The sequence below is a fragment of the Pangasianodon hypophthalmus genome, chromosome 16, assembly GCF_027358585.1.
Source record: "Pangasianodon hypophthalmus isolate fPanHyp1 chromosome 16, fPanHyp1.pri, whole genome shotgun sequence".
NCBI lineage: Eukaryota > Metazoa > Chordata > Actinopteri > Siluriformes > Pangasiidae > Pangasianodon > Pangasianodon hypophthalmus.
In genome coordinates this window covers 6078823-6102238 of record NC_069725.1, presented here as the reverse complement: position 1 = coordinate 6102238, position 23416 = coordinate 6078823, and the positions used below count along the sequence as shown (strand labels likewise).

Below are 23416 nucleotides of genomic sequence, written 5' to 3'. Positions count from 1 at the left end.
TGAACATGAGGCATGGAACTCATGGAACAATTACAGTGGCTGTGTTATTACAATGTTGTTGCCAGTCAGGTTTTTATATAAACATTTATTCATTTTATAATTATTAATAATTATGAATCAAGTGTCTGGTTTCATTTTCATTTCATCAAACAGCTTCACATAAACATCAAAACATAAACTTCTTAGAACATTGTGATGCCTGAACTGGAACAAACACATTATTGCCTTATAGTATCTTTAAATGCTATAATGCCTTCTAATATCTTTCAGAAGACATCCTAGAGTCGCGTTATCCTGTGCTCACTCTGTGTTCTCTCGTTGTGTTCCAAGTTCACTGCTCACCCAGCCTGTCAGCTCTCTGTCTCCTCACTTTCTGCTACACCCAGCCCTTCCTTGCCTTCTTCATAGTTTACTGACTCTGCACTTGGCTCTCATGCCACCCACCTGAGATCGAATTCTGACTTCAACTGGCACAAATTCCTGATTCTATTCCTAATCACTCCCACCGCCTCAAGCCATCAATACAACCTGTTTAACTAGTTTCCTGTGTCTGTGTTCTGCTTCTGGGTTCTCTTGTTCTGGCGAATGTAGCAATGACTTAATCTCCAAACTTCAGCTTTATTCTAGTAAATGACCTATTATGAGTATATTCTCAAAACATTATGAATTCATTGTCGTAATGTTACGACTTTATTCTCTATTTTTCTATTTATTATTATTGTGGCACTGTGGTTCAGGGGTACGTTTCCCGAAAGCTTCGTTAGCCAACTGTGGTCGCAAGTTCCATTGTTACCAACAGAGTTAAAAAATTTGGCGTTTCCCAAAACCATAGTTCCAACCAACATTCTCAAGCAGCATTGCAAATTTGTGTGGTTGGAACTACAGCTCTCCATGGCCGATTCTGATTGCCAATTTAGTACTACTTGGCTTCACAATCTGTGGATCGAGCTCAACATGGGGGTAGTCGAGGAGTCCCACACTGACTGGAGCAGCCCGGTGCATATACGATGCCTCGCATTGATGAATCGCTCGATCGATTAGGTTTATTCGACACTGGAGTTCACCAAGCAGTATTGGCAGATTCCCTTGACTCCAATATCCTGAGAGAAAATGGCCTTTTCCACTCCGTTTGGATTACACCAATTTGTCACCTTTCCATTTGGGTTGTTTGGAGCCCCAGCGATGTTTCAATGTCTCATGGACAGAATCCTCCACCTGCACAATACATATGCCGCTGCAGATGACATGATCATTTATAGTTATGATTGGCAGTGGCATTTACAACATACGAGGGCTGTCCTGAGATCGTTGAGACGGGCGGGACTCACAGCGAACCCTGAAGATGTGTGCAGTTGGGTGGGTGGAAGTACAGTTTCTTGGGATTCCACTTGGACCATGGGCAGATGTGTCCCCAAATTGGTAAGACAGCAGTGATTGAAGCCTGCCCGAGACCCAAGACCAAAAAGGGGGTGTGGCAGTTCCTGGGGCTGGCTATTATAGGAGGTTTGTATCTAATTTTTAGGATGTCACCAGCCCACTAACTTACCTCGCTAAAAACGGGGCGCCAGATCTGGTCCAGTGGACGGAGCTGTGCGAGCGGGCTTCCTTCCAGGTAAAAGCAGGTTTGTGTGGGGGCCCACTGTTGCATTCTTCTGGCTTTTCTCTCCCTTTTGTTTTGCAGACTGATGCATTGGACAGAGGGTCCTAGGTGGTGGAGGGGGAGGAGGGCCCTGTGCTGTACACAAGCCGGAAGCTCTTTGTAAGGGAGACCAAGAACGGCACGAGTGTCTAGCCATCAAGTGGGCGGACATCACCATCCGATGCTACCTACTGGGGCACCCTTTTACCCTCTGTTCTGATCATGCCCTGCTCCAATTGCTCAAACGCATGAAGGATGCCAACGTGTGGATCACTTGTTGGTATCTGGCACTTCAGCCATTCAAATTCGAGGCGGTCCACGGACTGGGGGCGCAGATGGTGGTAGCGGATTACCTCTTCAGCCACGGGGGGAGTCAGCTCCACCCAGGAAGGCTCCCCGGCCTGAGTTGAGCAGTGGGGGTATGTGGCAGCGTGGGCATCGTCGAGCATCAGCTGTGGATGGAGAGGAAGCAGGTCGAACCACCAGGTAATGCATGATGTCATATTACTGCCAGTTTACTTAGTTGTGTCTCTTTGTGCTTTCAGGGAATCTCGTAATGGGCGAAAGAAAAAAGAGAGTGCGAGATAGCTGGCAGAGCTTCCGAGACACGCACAATACACACACACACACACACACACACACAGAGCGTGAACTTGAACTTGACGGAGTGAAAGCTGAGAGTCTGGGACAGGCCAGTTTGTTGAAAGTGCGCTGAAAGTGACCACACCAGGGTTCTACACTCATTAATACAAAGGTTTTTTTTATTGACAATAGCTGTATTTTGCTCTTAAATGAGTAACAAGGTTGAATTTTTTAGCAGACTTTAGGTAATGGGGTTGAGTCAATGTTGTGGAATACTAAATTGTTTATATTTCACAACATATAATGGATGACTAATGGAAAAACTTGTTTCGAGACTCTGATGTTAAAAGAATTCACACGCAAAGGCAAAAATAAGATTTTTGCAAAAATCATAAAAGTTTTATATTTCAAGGTAAGGAGTAGCATAGTGGGCTGGGACTTTTATCACATTTTTATCCTACAATTTGATGTTTCTGATTAATTTTTTTCTTGTAGTTTTTTTTTTAACCTGTAATCCAAGTGAAATCAACCATGTTCCACTGTTTGAAATGAATTAGTGTCAGTAATTAATGGTTAATGATTATTTAGTGACTAGTAGGGCAGTGATGAGGAAAAGAGACAGCAGAGTTCAGTGTGTCATTTCAGGGTGAAGTGACACACTGCCCTCTGCTGTCTCTTTTCCTCATCACTGCCCTAATAGTCACTAAATAATCATTAACCATTAACTTGACCTGATCAAAATTAATGCAGCATGCAAAAGCAGGCCACAAAATAAATGATTTTCCTGCTTGATGAAGAATGCCCATACTTATCCAGAGCTTTTTTCAAAGAACTCCCCAGACACTGAACCCTCCAGGTTTTACTTTAGAAATCGTATTATTGGCAGGATGGTTGTAGCTCACATCAATTACTGTGATATAAAACTATCCAACAGCTTAGCCACACATAAATCTCACACAAACCTAAACACAAACAGCAGGTGTCTGAACCTAGTATGCTTTTGATTCATTTATATCATAAGTGTTTTTTTTTTTTTAATCAGGTCATATTGCCTTTCAGCAATCAATGTTATGTCTACAATGGGAATGGATGAAATACCTCTAAAAAGAAGGTGTATCCAACACATTTGGAAATAATGACATGTCAGTGTTCTCTGAAGAGTTCTTTAGATAGAGTGAAAGGACTGAAAGAATTTTATTTTTTATCTGTGTAACAGGTCATACAGTAAAATACAAAAATCTATTATATACAATCAAATACAAAACAAAATGTAAAACAAAATGTATTGTATTAAAATAAATGTTGCACACAATAAATCAGCGTTTTCACTCAAGAGAAACTATACCTCTGTTTAAGAAGGAATTTTCAGAAAAACATTTAAAATAGTATTTTCTCTCAAATATAATGTGGTCAAAAATATAGAATTAAGGAATAATTTAAATAAATGAAAAATAGGTCATTCATAAAAAGCATTTTATATATTATTTTTCATGTGCTCTCAGTCCCAAAGAGCTCTGTTGCTTGCTTGTTGCTTGTTTCCCTGGGGTATAAATGAGGTTGCACACATGTAAAATCCTTTAGACATCCATTACCATTGAGAAAAAAAAAACTTGAAAAAAAACGAAAATTAATAAATAACTTCCGATACAAAATAGACAGCTGGTTGTTGACCTGTACAAATCAGGTAATAGATTTTTTTCTTTAATACATAATCATAAAAATATCACTAAACACAATAACAAAAAGTTCCACGTCTGAAATTGGACACAAGAAATGGACACATGCGCACACTGTCACTCCACACTGCAGATGTGAAGATGGTGAAGAAGAGAAAAAAAGAGCTTAAAGATTTCAGTTTTAGAATTGTACAGCTGATTCAGGGGCTCTTACGGAGATTGATGGCATCATGAATTTTGGCAAGTTGCAACATATTTCAGCCCAAATTGTGATTGCATCTGCCAAGTGGTTCAGGTCATAGATAGAACTTTTAACAGTCAGATAGACTTCCAGATCAACACAGAAATGGTTAAAGAAACACAAATAAAGTGGAGCTTCAGGAAATGGCCTTTCTTCCAAACTTCAGCTATTCCATAACGCCATGTGTACCACAGCAGTGATAATAGGTATTTATTCAGCAGGCCTATTTTCACGGTACAGTGTTGCCACAAAATACCACAAAATTATTATTTTTTTAAATTATTTATTTTTTTTATTATGTATAATGTGTGTAATAGATGGATAATATTACTTCTATATAATAACCATCTTTACTAATGATCCCATGAAGAATGTTTTTTTTTAAAAGTGAACTTTTAACTTTATATTAACATTAGATGAAATACTTCATGATGGGTGAGACACAAGGACATAGGCATTGTTTAGGCCATGTGCCAGATTTAGGAAAATGCTATGTCACCACCCACTATTAACAGTTAGTAGGGGATGAGTAGAACTACTGCAAGAAACCACACATAATCAATGTTTTCTTAATTATAACCATTCTGAAACCATTTACACAATCAGTAAGATGGGATATAATAGATATTAAATATTGCTTAATTAATTCATTGAAAAAAGTAACTAATGTAATTACATGTATTTTTCAATTTATTCTATTCTAATTTCAAGTATTTATCTTCTTTTAATTAGACTATGTAACTGACATAAGACGTAGTTCATTTTTAGCCAACAGTGGGACAAAATCCAATAATTATTTCTCAGTTATGCCAAGGAGACATGAAAATTTAACAAAACATATAGAAATATATGTTTCTTAAATTGGACAGTTGAAGTGTACATTAAAAAACATTGACAACAACAAAATATAGCACAAACAGAACAGAAAAAAAAACTCTATTCTGGTCCATTACTACCATCCAGTGGCTGATGTTGAACATCACTACACCATGTATTGTAAAATGGGTCTCCAAGAACTAACATTCCTTCATTTATGTTCAACTGCTTTATCCTGGTCAGGGTGGCTATCCGGAGCCCGGTAGCATTGGGTGCACGCAGACATCCAGACTCATTCACACCTAGGCACAATTTAGCATAACAAATCCACCCAGCTGCATGATTTTGAACAAACCGGAGAACCCACAGGAGACTCAGAAATACGGGGAGAACGTGTGAAACACTGCACAGACAATAATCTAAGCTCAAGATCCAACACAGATCATATAAAATTTGTAAAAAAAGTAAAATCCTTAAAAAAAGTCATAATCCTAGGGTAAGAAATATCAAAAACATTCATTTTTATGTACAGTTACAAAATCTTACCAGTTCCAAAGGTTTTCCTCAAGTGCTTAAATTTGTGGTCTTTCATTAACGTGCCACAGAAAAAAAACAAGCTCATACTGACACATGAAAATTAAAATCTGCAGACAAACTTTCCTTCAGACTATATGGTGTAGGGGTTATTTACTTATTTATTTATTCACATGGTCATGTTTGGTCCTCAAATTTGCATATAATGTGATGTCTTAAGAAAAGTCTAAAGAGAAAGTCTAAGTAGGCATAGCACAATCAGGCATGATTAAGTCTAAGTAGGCATGGCACATTGAATAGTTAACCATTACTAGTTAGGCATTTGAAGTGGTTCTTGAAGTAAAAAAGTTCATTTTGGTTGCTCGAGTAGTTGCCATAACGGAACGTAGAATAGGCTTTATCAGTTTCTGATTGTCCCCATGGCAACATTCCTTTTATCTTTGATGCATGGTTGATTACAACATCATTACAGGAACCTACTTGAAGAACACCAAGGCCATCAATAAAAAACTCTAGAGAGGGAGATATTAGGGAATATTAAAGTGAAACTTTTCCAGTCACTTAATCAACAGCATCACATCAGATATTGTAGATAATAATCGCTAAATGTGACAGACTTTTTAATTTGACATGAAAATGCTTACCTAGGTGTGCGACCCGTGCCAGGCGAGGGTCAAAGCCCACTTGCCGCACCTTGTCGGTACGCGCCATGAAGAAGTTAATGACGGCATCCGTGACCACACAATTAGGAAAGCCTTCGAGACCATGATAGAAGCCCCTTCTTATATGTAAACAGTCTCCATCTTCTTCACCTTTTTCTGTCGAAATTGTATGGCGGTAGGTTGCAGTGTATCCTGTCACCTCCCTGACTGCCCCTCCTACCTGTGTGTGTAGACAAACATTTTGTTTTGACGTCTTGTAGGGTCTCAAGCATACTTGCTCTTGTTCGTAAGCAGCGTATTCCATTTTGATGTTTTGATTCATAGCATTTGTGAGACATGATGGCATTTAGCAAACCTGCAAATGATCCTACTTATGTTCTGCCAAATTAAAAGAATTTCAACTGCACTGCAATTAAGTCAGCATTATAATTACTAACTGTATAATAGGACATTCATTAAACTGTAAGAACGACCCTAGTTAACAAACAATGGCAGCACGTGAAATCTCATATACAGAATTAGATTTTTGATAATGGACGTATAATGGGCATTAAATGACAATCACATTTATCTGAAGGGGGTGGAAAAGAAATGTTTTGTGTCTGTTTTATGTTGTCTGTTTTGCAGATGATATAATAAAACTTTGAGGAGGTGTATTAAATGACAAATGCAATTAACTGATGCTGTAAAGGCACATTATAGTTTAAATTGAGTGCAAGACAGAAACAAAATCTTGCAGCAGTAGCATTATACAAAGATCTCTGGGAGACAGAAAGAACTGAAGTAAGTATGCACTATACTGCTTGAAACACTGGGTGTGCATGCAGCATGTAAATTTTCTTCATTTTTTTCTTGACAGTGGACGTGTGCGTAGGTGAACAGGAAGTGATTTTACTATGTGTCTACTTTACAAACAGTGCCACCAGCAACCACACCTGTAGCATTTATCAACATGGAGCAATCATTTTGATGAAATATTTAGTGATTCACTGATATTTATGAGTGATTTAACCTACTGTAATGAGGCAGCACAATGACAGGATATATAACACAGATGTGTGGCAAACAAGCATCAGTGGAAAGAAAGAAAAGCAAGTGGGACCAAAAAACAGCAAAGAAGCTTTGAATGAAGTGATGTGTGAACATGAGTGCTCGCTTTCAGGCTGCTAATTTGCTTATGTAGAATGTAAGCAAATTGGCAACAAGTCAAGAAAGGTTTGTTTAGCAAGACTAAGCTGACTTGGGTTATCAACATAGCCCAGAGAGTAAAAGGCAAAGCAAAAGTCAATGTGTTCCTCTTACCAGGTCTAAACTGGTGTGCTCTAACACGTCCACCATTTTCTCCAACTTTGTGTTAGAGGTGAAGATGAAGTCATCATCCACCCACAGCACGTACTTAGTGGTCACCTGAGAGACAGCGAGATTACGCCCAGCAAACCAACCCTGTGGTAAAGTTTAAAATATTAGTTATGAAGATCATCAGTGAGGTTTGAACCTGGTCAAAAATATTTAATGGTTTAATGTATGTCAAAATCTTATCTTTTTTAAACAATCAATCTTAAATCTTGATTGAGCTTTAAAATGTAGGTCATCGACCAACATGTGTCACTACAGTCAATGTTTGTAACAAGCCCAGGTTCAGAAAGGAAGCAGTTAATGTTACACCAAAACCATAAAAAGCACAAGAGACCTAGACCGATAGAGTCTAAAAGAGGCTAGTAACTACGGTAAACAGGCTAATCAGGAACTAGCATGAATAAACTAAAAACACAACCATTTGAAATAGTCTGCCCAATTTAACTTAATAAACTGTTAATCAAAAATGTCATTTGAAATCAGTTCATTTTAATGTTAACAAGGTGTTAATGAACACAGTTTGTGTGCTGATGCAATTAGCTGTGAGTTAGCATGTAGCTAGCAGCTGCTGCCAAAAATGAACGTTGCAGTCTGTGGAGGCCAGGCTAGCCTACATTTTAACAAGCTGGCTATATCCATTTAGATATTACAATTCCTAAAACAGATTACAACTAATTGATTCACAGTTTAAAGGGCAATGCAGTAGCTTAGCGTTCCAGTTGGAATTACTCAATTAGCAAGGTGGTTATTTAAGAACACAAAATGTGAAATCTGATGTTGACGCAATATTAAAAGGAACACAGTTCAGTTCACAGGCTGTGGCCATGAGCTATGAGTTAGCTCAGCTAGCTAGCTAAATAACCAGTGTTCCTGTGAGGTGGACAGACAACTGCCTGCTACTAAAAAGGACATTTTAGATGTTTGATAGCCAGCTTGTTAGAAAGTAGGCTATCACAACAATGGGGAGATATTACAATTTTTTTTCTGAGTGTATGGCAAAACACAAGCAGAATTTGTTAAACATTATAATATGCAGGTTAGCAGTTACATTTTTTGACTTTGTCAGTAAATCCACCAAATAAAGAGGGATGTTTAGCAGCCCAAATATCATTTGATGGCAGAAGTAGAGGCTGGCTGAGGAATTGTGCTGCTATAGTCAGAAATTGTATACTTACATGGTAATGTACATGATAAAATGAGTGTTTATACAAGAGAGCCAGTGAGTGTTTGTACAAGAAAGGTTAACCAAATAAACTGGTATCTGAGTATACAGTCATGAGAAAAAGAAAGTACACCATCCTTACTGTCTGCGTCACTTTTTTTCGATTGCCAAGACTAGTTGACATCCCCACAGTGGAGACTAGTGAATTTATTAGTTGACTAATCTATGCAATCTCTATTGTATGCGTAGTTACACAAACTACCTGATATGCACTTTATTATACCACTATTTTGCAGCATTGTGTACTATATTTACATTTACATTTATGGCTTTTGGCAGACGCCCTTATCCAGAGCGACTTACAAAAGTGCTTTGAAGTCTATCAAAAATACATTCTGATACTGGCTCACTAGGTCACAAACTAGGAATACCATCAGTCCAAAACTCTGTTGGGGACGTATGAGACAAGCGCTAAGAAAATACAAAATCAGAAAAAAAAATGTAAGTGCTAACTTAAGTACTTTAGGAAGAGGTAAGTCTTTAGACGTTGTTTGAAGACTGCCAGTGACTCAGCTGTTCGGACATCTAGGGGAAGTTCATTCCAGAACAGAGAAGAGTCTCGATGCATGCGTTCCTTGTACCCTGACAGATGGTGAGACCAGTCAAGCAGTGCTAGAGGATCGGAGGGAGCGTGGTGCCGTGCAAATGGCGCTCAGAGGCAGACCTGCCAGGAGTGAGTTGCAGTAGTCCAGTCTTGAAATGACAAGGGACTGAACAAGCACCTGTGTGGCCTGTGTGGAAAGAAATGGACGAATTCTTCTGTTGTTATAAAGGAGAAGTCGACATGAGCGTGTCAGATTAGCAATGTGAGAAGAGAAGGACAGTTGATTGTCCATGGTTACCCCAAGGTTGTGTGCAGTAACCGAAGGCGAGATCAGAGAATTGTCTAGGGAGATTGCAAGATCCTGAGATGGGGATGAATCACCTGGGATGAACAGCAGTTCAGTTTTACTGGGATTGAGTTTCAGCTGATGAGCTGTCATCCATGATGAGATGTCTGCCAGACATGCTGATATCCGAGCAGAAACATGAATGTCTGAGGGAGGGAAGGAGAGGATGAGTTGAGTATCATCCGCAGAGCAGTGGTATGAAAACCCATGTGAGGATATGACCGCACCAAGAGATCGAGTATAGAGGGAGAACAGGAGAGGACCAAGTACTGAGCCTTGTGGGACACCAGTGAAGAGTCTGCGAGGAGCAGATGTGGATATGACCGACCGTCCAGGTAGGAAGCAAACCATTGCCATGCTGCATCATGAATTCCTATGCTCATGAGGGTGGACAACAGAGCCTTGTGGTTCACTGCTGAAAGATCAAGGAGGATGAGGACTAAAGATAGTTTGGCTGATCTAGCGGCATGTAGCTTCTCAGTGATGGCCAAAAGGGCAGTCTCTGTGGAGTGTGCTGGTTTGAAGCCAGACTGATTGGGATCTTGGAGGTTGTTCTGTGAGAGATAGCAAGACGGTTGATTGTAGACGGTTCGTTCAAGGGTTTTAGAAAGAAAACAGAGACGTGATACCGGTCGGTAGTTGCTGTTGTCAGAGGGATCCAGAGTGGGTTTCTTCAGGATGGGAATAACCCTTGCTGTCTTGAATGAGGTTGGTACATGACCAGATGTTATGGAGCCATTGATGATAGTGGTGATGAAGGGGAGGAGGTCTTGAGAGATGGTCTGGAGCATTGTGGAAGGGATTGGATCCAATGGGCAGGTGGTAGGATTGCAGGATAAGATGATTTGCAGGATCTTTTCTGTTGCTAGTTTAGAAAACTGTGCCAGAGAATGAGAATCCTCAGTGTGTAGTGTAGGAGTAGGGGTAGAAGTGAATGTCTGGCAGATTTTTTCTCATCATAAAAAATGACAAAGTCTTCAGCAGTCAGGGAGAAGCAAGAAACGATGTGACGAAGAAACGATGTTCTGGAGCTTGCGAGGATCTTGTGCAGTGGATTCCAGCTTTTCCTTGTAGAAGGCAGTCTTAGCAGAAGTCACTTCAGATGAAAATTTGGACAGGAGAGCACGGTAAGAGGCAAGATCTGTGTCGACTTGTGATTTCTTCCACTCTCTCTCTCCTGTTCTTAATTCCCTCCAATTACTGCGTAACACATCTGATAGCCAAGGAGCAGGGCTGGAAATCTTCCTGGGTTTAGAAGATAGAGGGCAGAGGAAGTCCATGGATGAGGAAAGTGAGGAGAGGAAAGTGTCAGTGGCTAGTTCCAATGGTAGGGAGGAAAAGGAATCAGGGACAGGAAGGGATGATAGGGTGCAGGAAGCTAAGGAGGACGGGGCGATAGAGTGGAGGTTTCTACGAGTGGGAGAGAAGTATTGATGGCTGGTGGTTTTAGGCAGGATAGGGAGGGTGAGAGAAAGCATAAGCAGAGGATAAGGCAGTCGGTGTAGCTGAGTTCTGTGGAGAGATCCAAGTCTCAGTTAGTGCCAAAAAGTCAAGAGAGTAATGGGAAGCTAAAGCTGAGATGAAATCAGCTTTCTTTACAGCAGACTGGCAGTTCCACCTACCACCACTGTTTGAGACTGAGAGAACAGAGGAGGGTAGATGAGGTTACTGGAAGTACGGCCTCTGGCTTGTGCATGAGAGCTTCTGGGTCTGTGTGATTGGTTTGAGGCACATGTCTGCAGCCTAGTCAGGAGTGGGGTTAGTGAAAATAAGACTGGGAGGGAACTTGTAGCACTTAACTAAGCAAGAAGAATATACAACATTAAACTTGACACTTTCTAAATTAGTATATCTAACTGTTGCAAATTATGCTTCTGACCGCTACAGCGGATAACTTTCAATGTGCATGATACATTGCATGCTCATGGCAGCTGTCTATTTCTCATGATTGCAGGCAATGAGACTAATTGGCAATTAAATTATGTGGTTTTATAAATTATTCCACCTTTGTCAAGACAGATGAAATGCTGTGTTTGTAATTTGAGTCTGTAATTCAACACTATTCAAATACAGTTTTTTAATATCAGGTCTCTGTAATTTATTTGCTCTCTCATTCAGGTTGGTGAAATTAGGCATGGGACATTATGTTGAGGAGACATTTTAAAATTAAAAGTATTAGATAAAATCCACTGCTGATCCATATCTATTTTATGATAATCCTTTAAAAGTCATTTTATTTATACTTATATTATAGACCAGTGAAACTCTTTACCTTTTTGAAAGGCATGATGTAGTGCTCTATGTAGGGACCAGTTACAGGCTTAGGATGCTCGCTGTCATCAGCTATAACTATCGTGACTGTTGGATAGAACTGTCGAATGCTGTCAATCAAATCCTGAAGCTTGTCATAACGCAGAAATGTTTTTGTAGCAATGGTGACAAGCGTACCTATGTTGTATTCTAGAAGAGGAGGAAAGTAAAAAGTAATGAAACAAACATATTATTCATTTTGAAAACATTTTATGTGCTTCATTATGTTTCAAAACCTGTGTGAATTACCTCCTTTAGGTCCAGTAGGTCCAGGATCGTAGAGTTTAGGAGTAATTTCATGTTGGATTTTAATGGTGAAGGCTGCTTGGAATCCATCAGTCCCAAATTGCACTGGTTTATAAAAATAAAGGATTAGTTATCCAAAGAAATGGCATTGATAAAAGACAGCCCTACAAAGCTACAGAAAATAAAAAAAAGGTTTTTTGCGTATAAAAATGGCATTAAAGTTAAAACCAGATCAACTGAACTGCTGAAATGTTGAACTCCAAGCAGAAATAAAAATTCTTATTTTTTCCACCATCTGTACATCAGAAATCATCCAATCTCATGCATTAATCAGTGACCTTGATAACAGTTTTAAAAAACCCCAAAACAAATCAGTTCATTTTATGGCAGCTCACCTATGTCTGCAGTATTGGGATGAAAAATTGTATTTGTATATGTGACAAACTGCAGCTGTCTGTTAAGCGCAGATAGAAGTGGGCTGGAGAGATTCATGTGCATTGTTCCTTCCCTGTTTATGTGGACGTTTTCCACCAAGGCTGCTACATCAAACGTGCCCATGCTTGCAGTTAAATTTACCTACAACAAACAGAGAGGTAGATTTAGGTCAACGTTACTATAGAAAAGTCGATAAATACGATAAATACAAAGGAATGTTTTGCTAGTATACTGTATAGGATAAAATCCTATGCATAAAATCCTGTATTGATTAAACTGAGTTCCTGATTATAATCATGTTTAAATGCAGAATGGCCTAATCTAAATATACCAAACACATAACAATTGTAAAAATAGTAGAAGAAGAACAATTGGAAAACTTACTGAATAAACCCTCTGTGACTTAAGTTTCAGACCCAGCCCTTAGTATAAGAAAAACAAATATTTATCGGAAATCTGAATTTGCAAAGAAAGCTGAAAAATAAATAAAAAATAAAAATAAATAAAAGAAAAGAAACAGCACACTTATCTATGCATTTAAAAGCAAGCAGGCAGCTATAAATAGATGTAATTTGAGATCATCTCAACACCAATGACTTCTTCACTTCCTTCACTTGTCTTGCAATCAGTTCTTCAGTGTACTGGCATAAGCACACGGGGAAAAGACAGAGATCTCCATCTGCCCAAGTTATTTGGAATGTAATGAGGATTAAAACACAATGGGGGCATGCTGTTATAGGAGAATAATCAACTACATGTGGTATGAGGTGGCCCAACATAAAGTGGAGTTACCCTTAGTTACTCTTACCACCCCAAAGTTGATTGTTTTGCAAAAACAGCATCTCCCAAAGTGTTTTATTCCTCTTATACAACAGCAATTTTTATAAGACATGGGAAGCCTGGCCTCCCCTAAAATTTTATGCAAAATGCAGCAATTAAAATATTTCTATATTAAATGTAGAAAGGTGTCTATATTATTCATCACTCTTGGTGAAACTCAGTATCAAATTATCAAATATCTCACTGCAATATCACTCTGTTCATTCATTTAAAAACTCTTGCGCAGCCTGAGTGAAAATCTCCACTGAAGCTCGTAGAAGCTTCGCTGTTAAACAGTATTGATGCACGACCTCACAGGGATCCCAAGGAACATGCAGTTACACTGTGTTTTAATGGGAGCAAAGATGAACACTCATTAGACAACCAGCTTGTTTCTCTCTCTCTTGTGTCAATGAGTGTGCAGGCCGGGGTTTTTGCATAAGAAAAAAATGGTTTACTGGACAATGCACTACTTTTGTCCTGCCCCAGACACACGGCTTCTCGATATGATGACTGGGAGATCTCTCAAAGGGCCTGAACCTCGTAACCAACTGGCAATCACTGAAAAGGTAATGAACATGACTGACATCTCAAACTTAAAAATATCAGCGCCAGTCATTCTCAGAGTTCTCGGAGCTGCAGTAGTGGTCAGTAGCCTAATCCATAAGAGTTTTACACAACTTGTATAACTTGCTATTATAATCTTTATAATTGATAAATATTGTGAAGAAATTGTAAGTGTAAAGTTATGTTTGATTATTGGTGTTTGTTTTGGATTTGTTTATTTATAGGTCTATCCAGCTAGCGGTCACTACCTTCTTCAGTGAAATTTAGCTAGCTTAGATGCTTTTTAGTGCAACGTGGCAGGCACTTCTAATTTTGTCAACCTGATTTTGGAGGTCTTTTGATGCTCCTACTTATGAGGAGAGACTGAGAATTAAACAGGAGACCAGACCAACAGAAAAACTGAACATACACAGATATATACTTCAGTCACAGAAACCTGTGCTTCCCCTCTTTTATAAAAACCACAAGTCACAACTGAGTTACAGTTATATTTAATTTTGTGGAACATCCACAAGACAAGTTATATCCTGTTATCACTTGTGTTATGGCCGCTATAAACAATCATTCACTCACCAACTTATCACTTTCTTGTTTCTTTCTTTAAGTTAATAAGACAAAAAAGCAGCTGCTTGTGTTACTAAGAAACAGGAAAGTATAGTCTTCTGTTCTGAAAACTTTCCTATGGCGGTAGACTTACTATTACAAGTAAGTGTTAAATGTTAAATGTCATAAATGTACTGAAAGCTTCACCATATCCATGATTGTATAATTTTCCTTTCTTAAATAACATGTTTTTTTTTTATTTAATTATTAGCCTTAGATTATGTGGACCATCTGCCATACAAATCCCTGTGAATAAATTATTACTATAGAAACATTAATGATTTAGAATGAGTGCATTAATATAAACCTGTGATTTAAATTACAGCCAACGCTACTGTCAGAGCTGCTGTTATAGAAAATTAATCAACACCTTCAGTAAAATCAGATTTGAGAATTCAGAAGTGCTGGAGTATAAGAAGCAATTACGATCAGTTGTGATCAGTTGTGATCTCAGAATATTGTGCACCATCAAAAAGTGAACACCTTAAACATAGTTCTAAGGACAAATTTATACATATCAACCATTACCTATTCAGAGACATATTTCTAACAATAGCTCACCAAGAATTAAAGTAGACTTTTTAGGCCGGACCACTACACCCTGGGTGGGGTACTGAAGAGGAGTATTTGCCTCAGCAACGATAAGAAGGTTTGCTGCTGTATGTGATCTGCAAATACAAAAAGCCAGCAAGCATACTTGTAAGCAAAATTTAAGTGCACACTGTTCACAATATGAATACCCATTACACATCCAACCATTCATTCATTCCAGTCACAGCTTTATTCCGGTCAGGGTGGTATGAAGCCTATCCTGGGAACACTGGGCAGAAAGCAGGGACAGACAAAATTTTGGATGCTGATTTACATCTATGTGCAATTTTGAGTAGCCAGTCGACCTACCAGTAAACTCCTGACAGACAGTAACACAGGCTCAGGCTTGAAACCTCAACCCTTGACCCTGGAACTGGGCTACATGCAAAGCCTTTTAGTCTGGTAAACAAATGACCACAATGTATGGCAAGATCTGACTCGTACACTCAAAAATCTAGTCTACTAATGAATCATACTCATGTATCCTATGCAGGAACCACCATAGGTAGTTGCTTAATAACGGACATTATTCTGAAAAAACTTCCTGTTAGCAGCAGCACATTTTGATGTGTTGTAAAAGCAGCATGTGCCTTGGATGTTACAGTCATATGCCAGCATTTCTGCTCTGACATGTAAGGAAAGTATTTAGCAGGAAATTATGCCATTAGCAGGAACTGAGCCATATAGTAAAAGGTTAGAACTATGTACAACGATGTGTGTGTTTTTTGGGTGGCTTATACAATTCTGAAACAAAATCTATTAGAATGTTTTGCAAGTTGTTACGGAGTTAAGGAGTTATTTAAAGTTAAAGAACAAATTGATTGACTATAGTAAGCCAAATGAAAGCATGACTGTTCATCCAGTTATGCGTCTCCCTAAGCCACCCAATCACAAAAGCCTTTCAAGTTTTTTTTACACATAAACGTGTATGGTAGTCTGGGAAAACCCATCTGATGTTGCTGTGGCTGTATTCTGGGAAAATAAAAGGCTACAAAGACAAAACATTTGATCAATTTCTTTCTGTCTGTAAGATACTTTGACACCTCTACTAAGAAAACATAACTATTTCCCCAAAATATTGTAGTAATGTTTAATTAATGTTCTAAAAAATGATCATGTAAAAGAGAAACATATTTCAGTTCCGGAAAAGATGCAGTTTTATGTAGTAGAAAAAGTCACCATGTAAAGGGTTTTCACACAGTAGAAAAACCTCCCTGTGTGCATGAATGAATCACTTGGAGTAGTAGGTAAAATAATACTTCAAACAAGGCTTGCTGCTGGTTGCTATTTATCACCTCACCTCATCTGGTGGTTGTTGTACTCATGCTGTCGGCGCTTCTTTACTTCCTCCAGCTCTGAGGCTCTGAATGCAGAGTGCAAATCCTCAGCACCAGTGTGCGGAAACAACAGGTTACTAAAGGGCACATTAATACGCCATGCGTCTCCTTCACAAACACATCCATTTTTGCTGTGTAAAATGAAATAAATATGTTTAAGTGGTGGTAGGAGAAAAAGACAACATAACTGATATTGCCAAAAGAAAGAACATACTAGATGAGTTAACGACACAGCTTTATAAATAATGATATTTTCTGATTTCATCTTAAATCATGTGCATTTTTACACAAATCACATGGTTCCCTATGCAACAACATGGTGAAACTCTACAGAGTTGCATATGTCACCAGATTGGGACAAAGTACAGTTTTAATTGACAAACCTGATGGAGCATTAATACGAAATATTTACTCAGTCAGCACTGGAATGGAAGAAGAGTTAATGGATCAGCATATACTGACAGCTTATGCTCCTTACTTAATGAGTTACTCCACAAATTGAAGGACCTAGATGCTGCTTATAATGTTTATAATACCTAAAAGTAAATGTGTTAAAGAACAGCTAGGTCAAAGGTATACACGCACACACACACACACACACAAATGAGAGAAATGTAACACAGGAAATAACTTGCACGGAACACAGAAACAAAAAGAGGAAAAAGAGGAGGTCTTCAGCAGCAACATTAAAACGTGAAAAAGATCTGTGTTGTTTTGCGTAAAAAGGGAACCATCTTGTCACAAAACTTTTATTATTATTATGCATCTTTATGAAACTTGTCATATCAAGAAATCAAGCCTAAAGCTGTTAAAAAAGAAATAAAGCAAAAAATTCTCAAGGTGCACTCAAGAAAGAAAAAAATAAATCATGATTTATCATGAGATTGAAAGTTGAATGAATAGTATTATTTTTATATGTTATATAATACCAAATTATACTGGGTCAGTTAGTATTAGTTGATTTTTTTTTGGTATATGATTAATGCTAATAAGTCTACAGGTTGCATCTGTCAAAAATGATGACATCACAGTTGCGTGTGAACACTTATTTTTAAATAAACTACTTTAGCCAAATGGGTCTGTTTGTGTCATTTAATAATTAATGAATAATTAATTGCTAAATCAGCTGGTAGACTCACAGGCCAGACTTGGCAATTTTGTCACTAAATGTAGCTGAAAACAACATTCTCACACAAGAAGAACCAATTTCACTGATGCTGCAAATGACCAACCATGTTTACCTGCCATTGTTTCATACAAAACTCTCCTGAGAGAGAGAGAGAGAGAGAGAGAGAGAATGTGAGAGAGAGAGTTTTCTAGCCATATACAAGTATACAGTAGAACAAAATAGCATTCTCCAAGGCCTTGGTGCGACATTACAGGGGTCACACAGCGGTGTACACAATCGACAACATGTAGTGCAAAATTTGAGGGTGACAAAGTGACAAAGTGGCAGTGCACAACAGACAATACAATAAACACAGTAAAGTAGACAGGACAATAAATACAAGCAATCAAGCAATGGGACGATATAATAAATACAACACAGCACATTAAATACAACACACAACAAAATGGTGTAGTGGGTGTGTGCTGAGAAGGGCATAATCACCACTAGCAGCATAGAAGCATTTTAAAACATTTTAAAGACGTGACGTCATGGGTATTTTTCAATACGGTCACTATAACTATAAAAATATACTCACTGTATTGCAGTGTTAAGATAAACAAAGTCTTAATAGTGAGGTGATAGTGGAAAAGAAGGACTAGATAACACAAGGAGGTTGCCAGTCTATGCAACTCTATTAACCACATTCAGCAAAACTGTGAACAACCCATTAACTTGTTATATACTCATCTCACATAACAGTGGTGGAGAAACACAGTTAATGCTAATTCTGCAAGTGTCAGTTTACTAACTTATTCACAGGGCCTCCATATTTAGAAGCATTTGATATTTAAATATTAAGCATTTTTTCTTTACTGGGTAGTCTTTTTTTTTTCAAACCACATTGACGCACATTATCCACTGAAGACAAGCCGGCAGCTACAATGTGGTTAATATGCTGACCTACTATGCTACAAGCATCAGTTTACTACCTTATTAGTCATGGTAAATCAATTACGAAATGCTGTTCAGGGGAAGCATGTATTATATGTAAACATATGTCATTTCTGGTTGACAGACATCCACAAATTCCACCCTGTCATCTACTCCAAGCTGGTTTATGGGGGTTAGTGGTACAATTAGCATTGCCTCACACCTAGCATGCAATATTGCTGGAAAACACGCACACACGTTTATATATTAAATTGTCAAAAAAAATCAAGGCATAAATAATATGGTTTATGGTTTAGTCATGTTTCGTAAATACTTCAAGGATACCCTCTCTCTTTGACTAAATGAAATTCTTGTGCTGTGATAGAGTCTACTCACCGTGCTGTAGTTTCTTTGAGGTGGTAGGGAATACTGTTGTCACTGTTCTTCAACTGTTCATTACGTTCAAGAAGCTTCTCTATAGTGGAGTTTAGTCTTTTTTGACTGTGTGTCACAGTTGGAGCACTTGGGGTCCGATGAAGAAAGAGAACAGCTAATAACAGTCCTAGTATCACAAAACCCACCAAAACCTTCACCCTCCTCACACACATGATGACCTATAGATCACAGAGATGAGGTAGCATATGGATGCTGTACAGACTTTTCAGATTATAGACTCAACAAACATAAATCTGTTGTAGTGTGTACAATGGGCCAGTGTTCTGTTAACCAGTTTCAGTGTTAAGACTCACTATGTGTTAATACACCTAACACCACCTCACCAGCCTGTCCATGATCTGTGGGAAGCCATTTTGTAGATATCATATCTATAAAGGAAAAACTCTTGCGCATTAACTGCTGTACAGAATTTTTAGATGAGCAATTCGACAAACATACACCTGTTGTGGTTTGTACAACTGGCCAGTATTCTGTTTTTTTAAAAAAACAAAAGTTTTTTTTAGATCTTCAGTGTTACAGCTCACTGAAGATCTAACATCTAACAACTTACATTATAGTCTTTTATCTGTGGGAGGCCATTCAACCTGAATAGCATAATACTGATGTGTAAAAGTTTATACCAAAGACTTATTATTATAAAATAAAATAAAGTAAAAGCTATTGTGTATTAAGTTTGTGTTGCATGTTGCTTCAGGCTTTAATTGCTTGTTATCTTTTTATTCGTTGATTTCAAGGAATGAAATGAAATATTAACATGAAGCTTGTAGGTAAGAGGAAGGAACCTTCTTGAGATGTCGCTATGATGTGTGAAAAAACCCTATAAGTTGACTACAGTTTTAAAGTGTTCCACCCACAGAGGCTGGTGAAAGAAGGCGGCAGGAAAGAAACGTGTAGCTCATTCTGAACGTGTGCTGGAGCACTAACCCCGAACCCGCGACCGATACGGCGGATGTTCAAACGGAAATCAGAGCTAAAAACACAGCTATATTAACCAACCAAAACAAGAACTAGGCTAGTAATAATCCAATCATCAAGCTCTTCTTACCTTCACGTTTATAACCGTTTAATTCCGACTTTTCTTCTCTTCCCCGGCATCGCTCAGCTGAGAGTGATCATGAGTGCGCGTGCGAGTGCGCGTGAAGCGCGCGGCTCCTCTCAGGGTTGCCAGATCCCGTTCCAAAACGTTTTTCTTTTTCAACCGAAATTCCGAATGCGAATGAAACGGAATAATTAAAAAAGCAAGCTATATATTTCGTGTTGCCAAGTATTCACATTGGGGAACTTTTTCAACTTTATTGTATTTTAGGATCTTTTTTTTTTAATCCTAAAAACACATAGACCTACATTTTCTAAGGTTATAGTTAAAATGCAGTTCTACTGAGTGTGCCATAAATCAATCCCCTACATAACCTCATGATGATTCAAATCATGCCATGTTTCATACACTGTTCCTCTGTAGCAGGTTCTGTTCTTATTCTCTGTTCTTACACATTTCCGTTATGAGATCTTCCCATAATGTAGATGAGCTTTTGTAACTACATTCTAAAAATAAAAGTAATAGGAGGAACTACGAAGGAGGATTTCACAGCGATATGCCAAAGAAGAACCATTTTCGTTTTTCCCAAAAAACCTTCAGTAGATAGTTTTCAAAAGAGCCACTTTCTACTCAGACTGGTGACACTGACTGCAGGAAGGAACACCTTACCCACAAAAACACAGACATTAATTCTTAAGTGTCATGTCATGCAGGAAACGCTCTTAAAATATACTTCTTTTGACATGTAGGTTTCTAGAAGTAGTAGTAGTGGTAGTAACTACAGGAAAAACATGGTTTGTACACCAAAATGGACACAGAATATGGTTACATGGTTTTGCATGGGGTTAGGTGTCACATGGGTTTGTTGTCACAGTGCTTGTAGCTTATGCAATTGGGTGCTGTTAAATTGCGTAAAAAATACTAAGCTTATAAGAGCAGAGTGCATCTTTTTTTCTGGCTGCAAGAGATTTGATATGATGTGAGGTTTTCTGTTTTATCTCAAAGTAAAATGTTGAAGTTTGAAGTTTTAGCTATTAATGAAAGAGCCCTGAATGCACCTTGAACTCAACTCAAACACTAACTAGTGGGCCTAGATGGTGTGAATGTTTTGTTTGACCCAGTTTTGCATGCCCTTGAACATAACTTCGTGATATCAGTCAACCTCTCCACATCTGCTTGCTTCTTTGTGTACAGGCTATAAGGCTATAAGGTGTATAATTATATCAGTGTTATCAAGAAACAAGTGCTTAAGGATGATTTATAGTAGGGCATGTGCTATTATCTCTAGGCAGGATCACATTGCACAGATAATGTATTTTTTAGCTGAAATCAGACACTTGAATATGTTGCCCAGGCCATCGATACTTACATTTTATGCTGAATTTAACAACCGAAAAACTAATGGAAAGTTACCATCAAATGACCATAGAGGTCTGTTTACCTAAATAGTGTACAGTGTTTATTACTTCTGCAACAAAATGTTTGGAAATGTTAAAACCCATGCACCATGTCCGTAGCATTTGACTGGAAAAACTAGAAAACATTAAGGGTCTTTTATTAATATTAAACCTACATATCAGGAAAAAAGTAACGCCACCAAATACAGTATATAATTAAGACAAAATAGTCCACAAAGAGGACATTTATACTTGTGACATAGCCAAGTTTTTTTGGATTTTAAGTGAATTCATCAAGGATGTTTAAACAACTCTGTTCACTGGGGTTGGATTTTTTTTTTTTTTTAAGTAATGCTTTTTTACATACAAAATAAAGGCTTAACACCATTACAGTTACATGGGGTGAGTATTTAGGGGAGAGTGGGGTCAGTTGTAACATTTGTCACATTTTTGGTAAATCTTATGTGTAAAATATTCTAAAGAGTTTTTGACACATGATACATAGATTTGTCTTTTAACTATTCATAAAAAACAAATATTATTTTCAGAGGATATATTAAATTAAAATCATAGGACTAAAATTTTACCCATGGGGTCAGTTGTAACATCGCAGTTAATTAAGTATGTTCTTGTGGCTTTCCACTAAATTTTAGACTGTGGCTACGGGAATTTCTGCACAATCAGCCACAAGAACATTAACGAGGTTGGGCACTGATGTCTGGCGAGAAGACCTGCTGCACAGTCAGCATTCCAGTTCATCCCATAGGTGTTCAGTGGGGTTGAGGTCACGCTGGAACATGTCTGGGCCCCATGGTTCCAGTGAAGGGAACCTCAGTCTGATGGCTCTTCAATTTCTCTTGCACATACACGCACACACACGCACACACACACACACACACACACACACACACACACACTTTGGAACCCTATTGTTTTTGTTTGTGTTCTTCTTCTTCTACTTCTTCTTCATCTTCTACTTATTATTATTATTATTATTATTATTATTATTATATGCTGGAAGTCTATGGTAGCCCCTAGAAATGTTGTGAGTCTTCCTCAAACATTCTGTATGGAAGATGTCCTGTAAGGCTGGGAGTTCCCCTTCAGGAACTCGAGCTGCGTCACGAAACGCTATGGGAACGCCCCCGCGTGACCGCGCTCTGAATCACGTGTCTAATCCGTCCAATGGATGGGCGAGACGTCACGAGCGGGGTGATGTAGCGACCCGGAAGCATAAAAGCCCGAGCGGCGAGCCCCGCGTTACCTTCCTGTTTTCAGCAAGCGCTCTGTGTTTATTGTCTGTCTATTTTTGTCTTTTGGTGTTTTATCGTTGGCATGTCTAAAGCCAAGGATAAGACGAAGGGCGAGAGCGGGCAGCGCTTCAGGCCGTGTGTTCCTCCCTGTCCGCGATTTATTACGGGCGGGGATACACACAGTCTGTGCGTTGCCTGTTTGGGAGCGGAGCATGTTCAGTCGGCTCTCGAGGGAGCCGGCTGCGCACATTGCGAGCGTTTACCGCTGCGCACTCTCCGCTCCCGCTGGGCTCTCTTTGAGGAGGGAGCCCTCACTAGCGTGCCTCGCGGTGCCGGCCCCGCTTCTGCCGAGGCAGAGCGGCGGTTGCGCTCGTGGGGCTCGCAGATGGACTTGGCAGAGGGAATGGAGACGGGCCCGTCCCTTTCTCCTTCCTCACCCTCCAGGTCCACTGTCCCCTCCCTGGGCTCGGAAGCACGCTCTGCGGTTTCTTCCCCCCGGGGAGCGGACTCGGCGCTCCACCTATCGTCCTCCGAGGAGGTCGATGTGGAGAGCGTCGACCCTGAGCCGCAGTCTCCTCAATACGGGGAGCTGCTCGAGGTGGTTGCACGGGCAGTCGCTAAGCTTAGCATTGACTGGCCCGCTGAGTCACGGCCTGAGCCTCAGGGATCTAGACTGGAGGAGCGTTTTTTGCGCAGTAGGCCGCCAC

General features: G+C 39.1%; 1 protein-coding gene across 1 annotated transcript; it reads right to left on the bottom strand.

Annotated features, from left to right (window-relative positions):
• Positions 1-3731: 3731 nt before the first annotated feature.
• On the bottom strand, positions 3732-21542 carry LOC113530674 (beta-1,4 N-acetylgalactosaminyltransferase 1). The gene is made up of 11 exons (XM_026920894.3): positions 20069-21542; positions 18964-19181; positions 16490-16657; positions 15160-15266; positions 12994-13031; positions 12570-12750; positions 12178-12279; positions 11891-12078; positions 7453-7593; positions 6133-6370; positions 3732-6000 (listed from the first exon to the last, which is right to left on the bottom strand). Exons 2-11 carry the CDS (start codon positions 19173-19175, stop codon positions 5789-5791), a joined length of 1587 nt encoding a protein of 528 aa, XP_026776695.3. The 5' UTR covers positions 19176-19181; positions 20069-21542; the 3' UTR covers positions 3732-5788.
• Positions 21543-23416: the final 1874 nt, after the last annotated feature.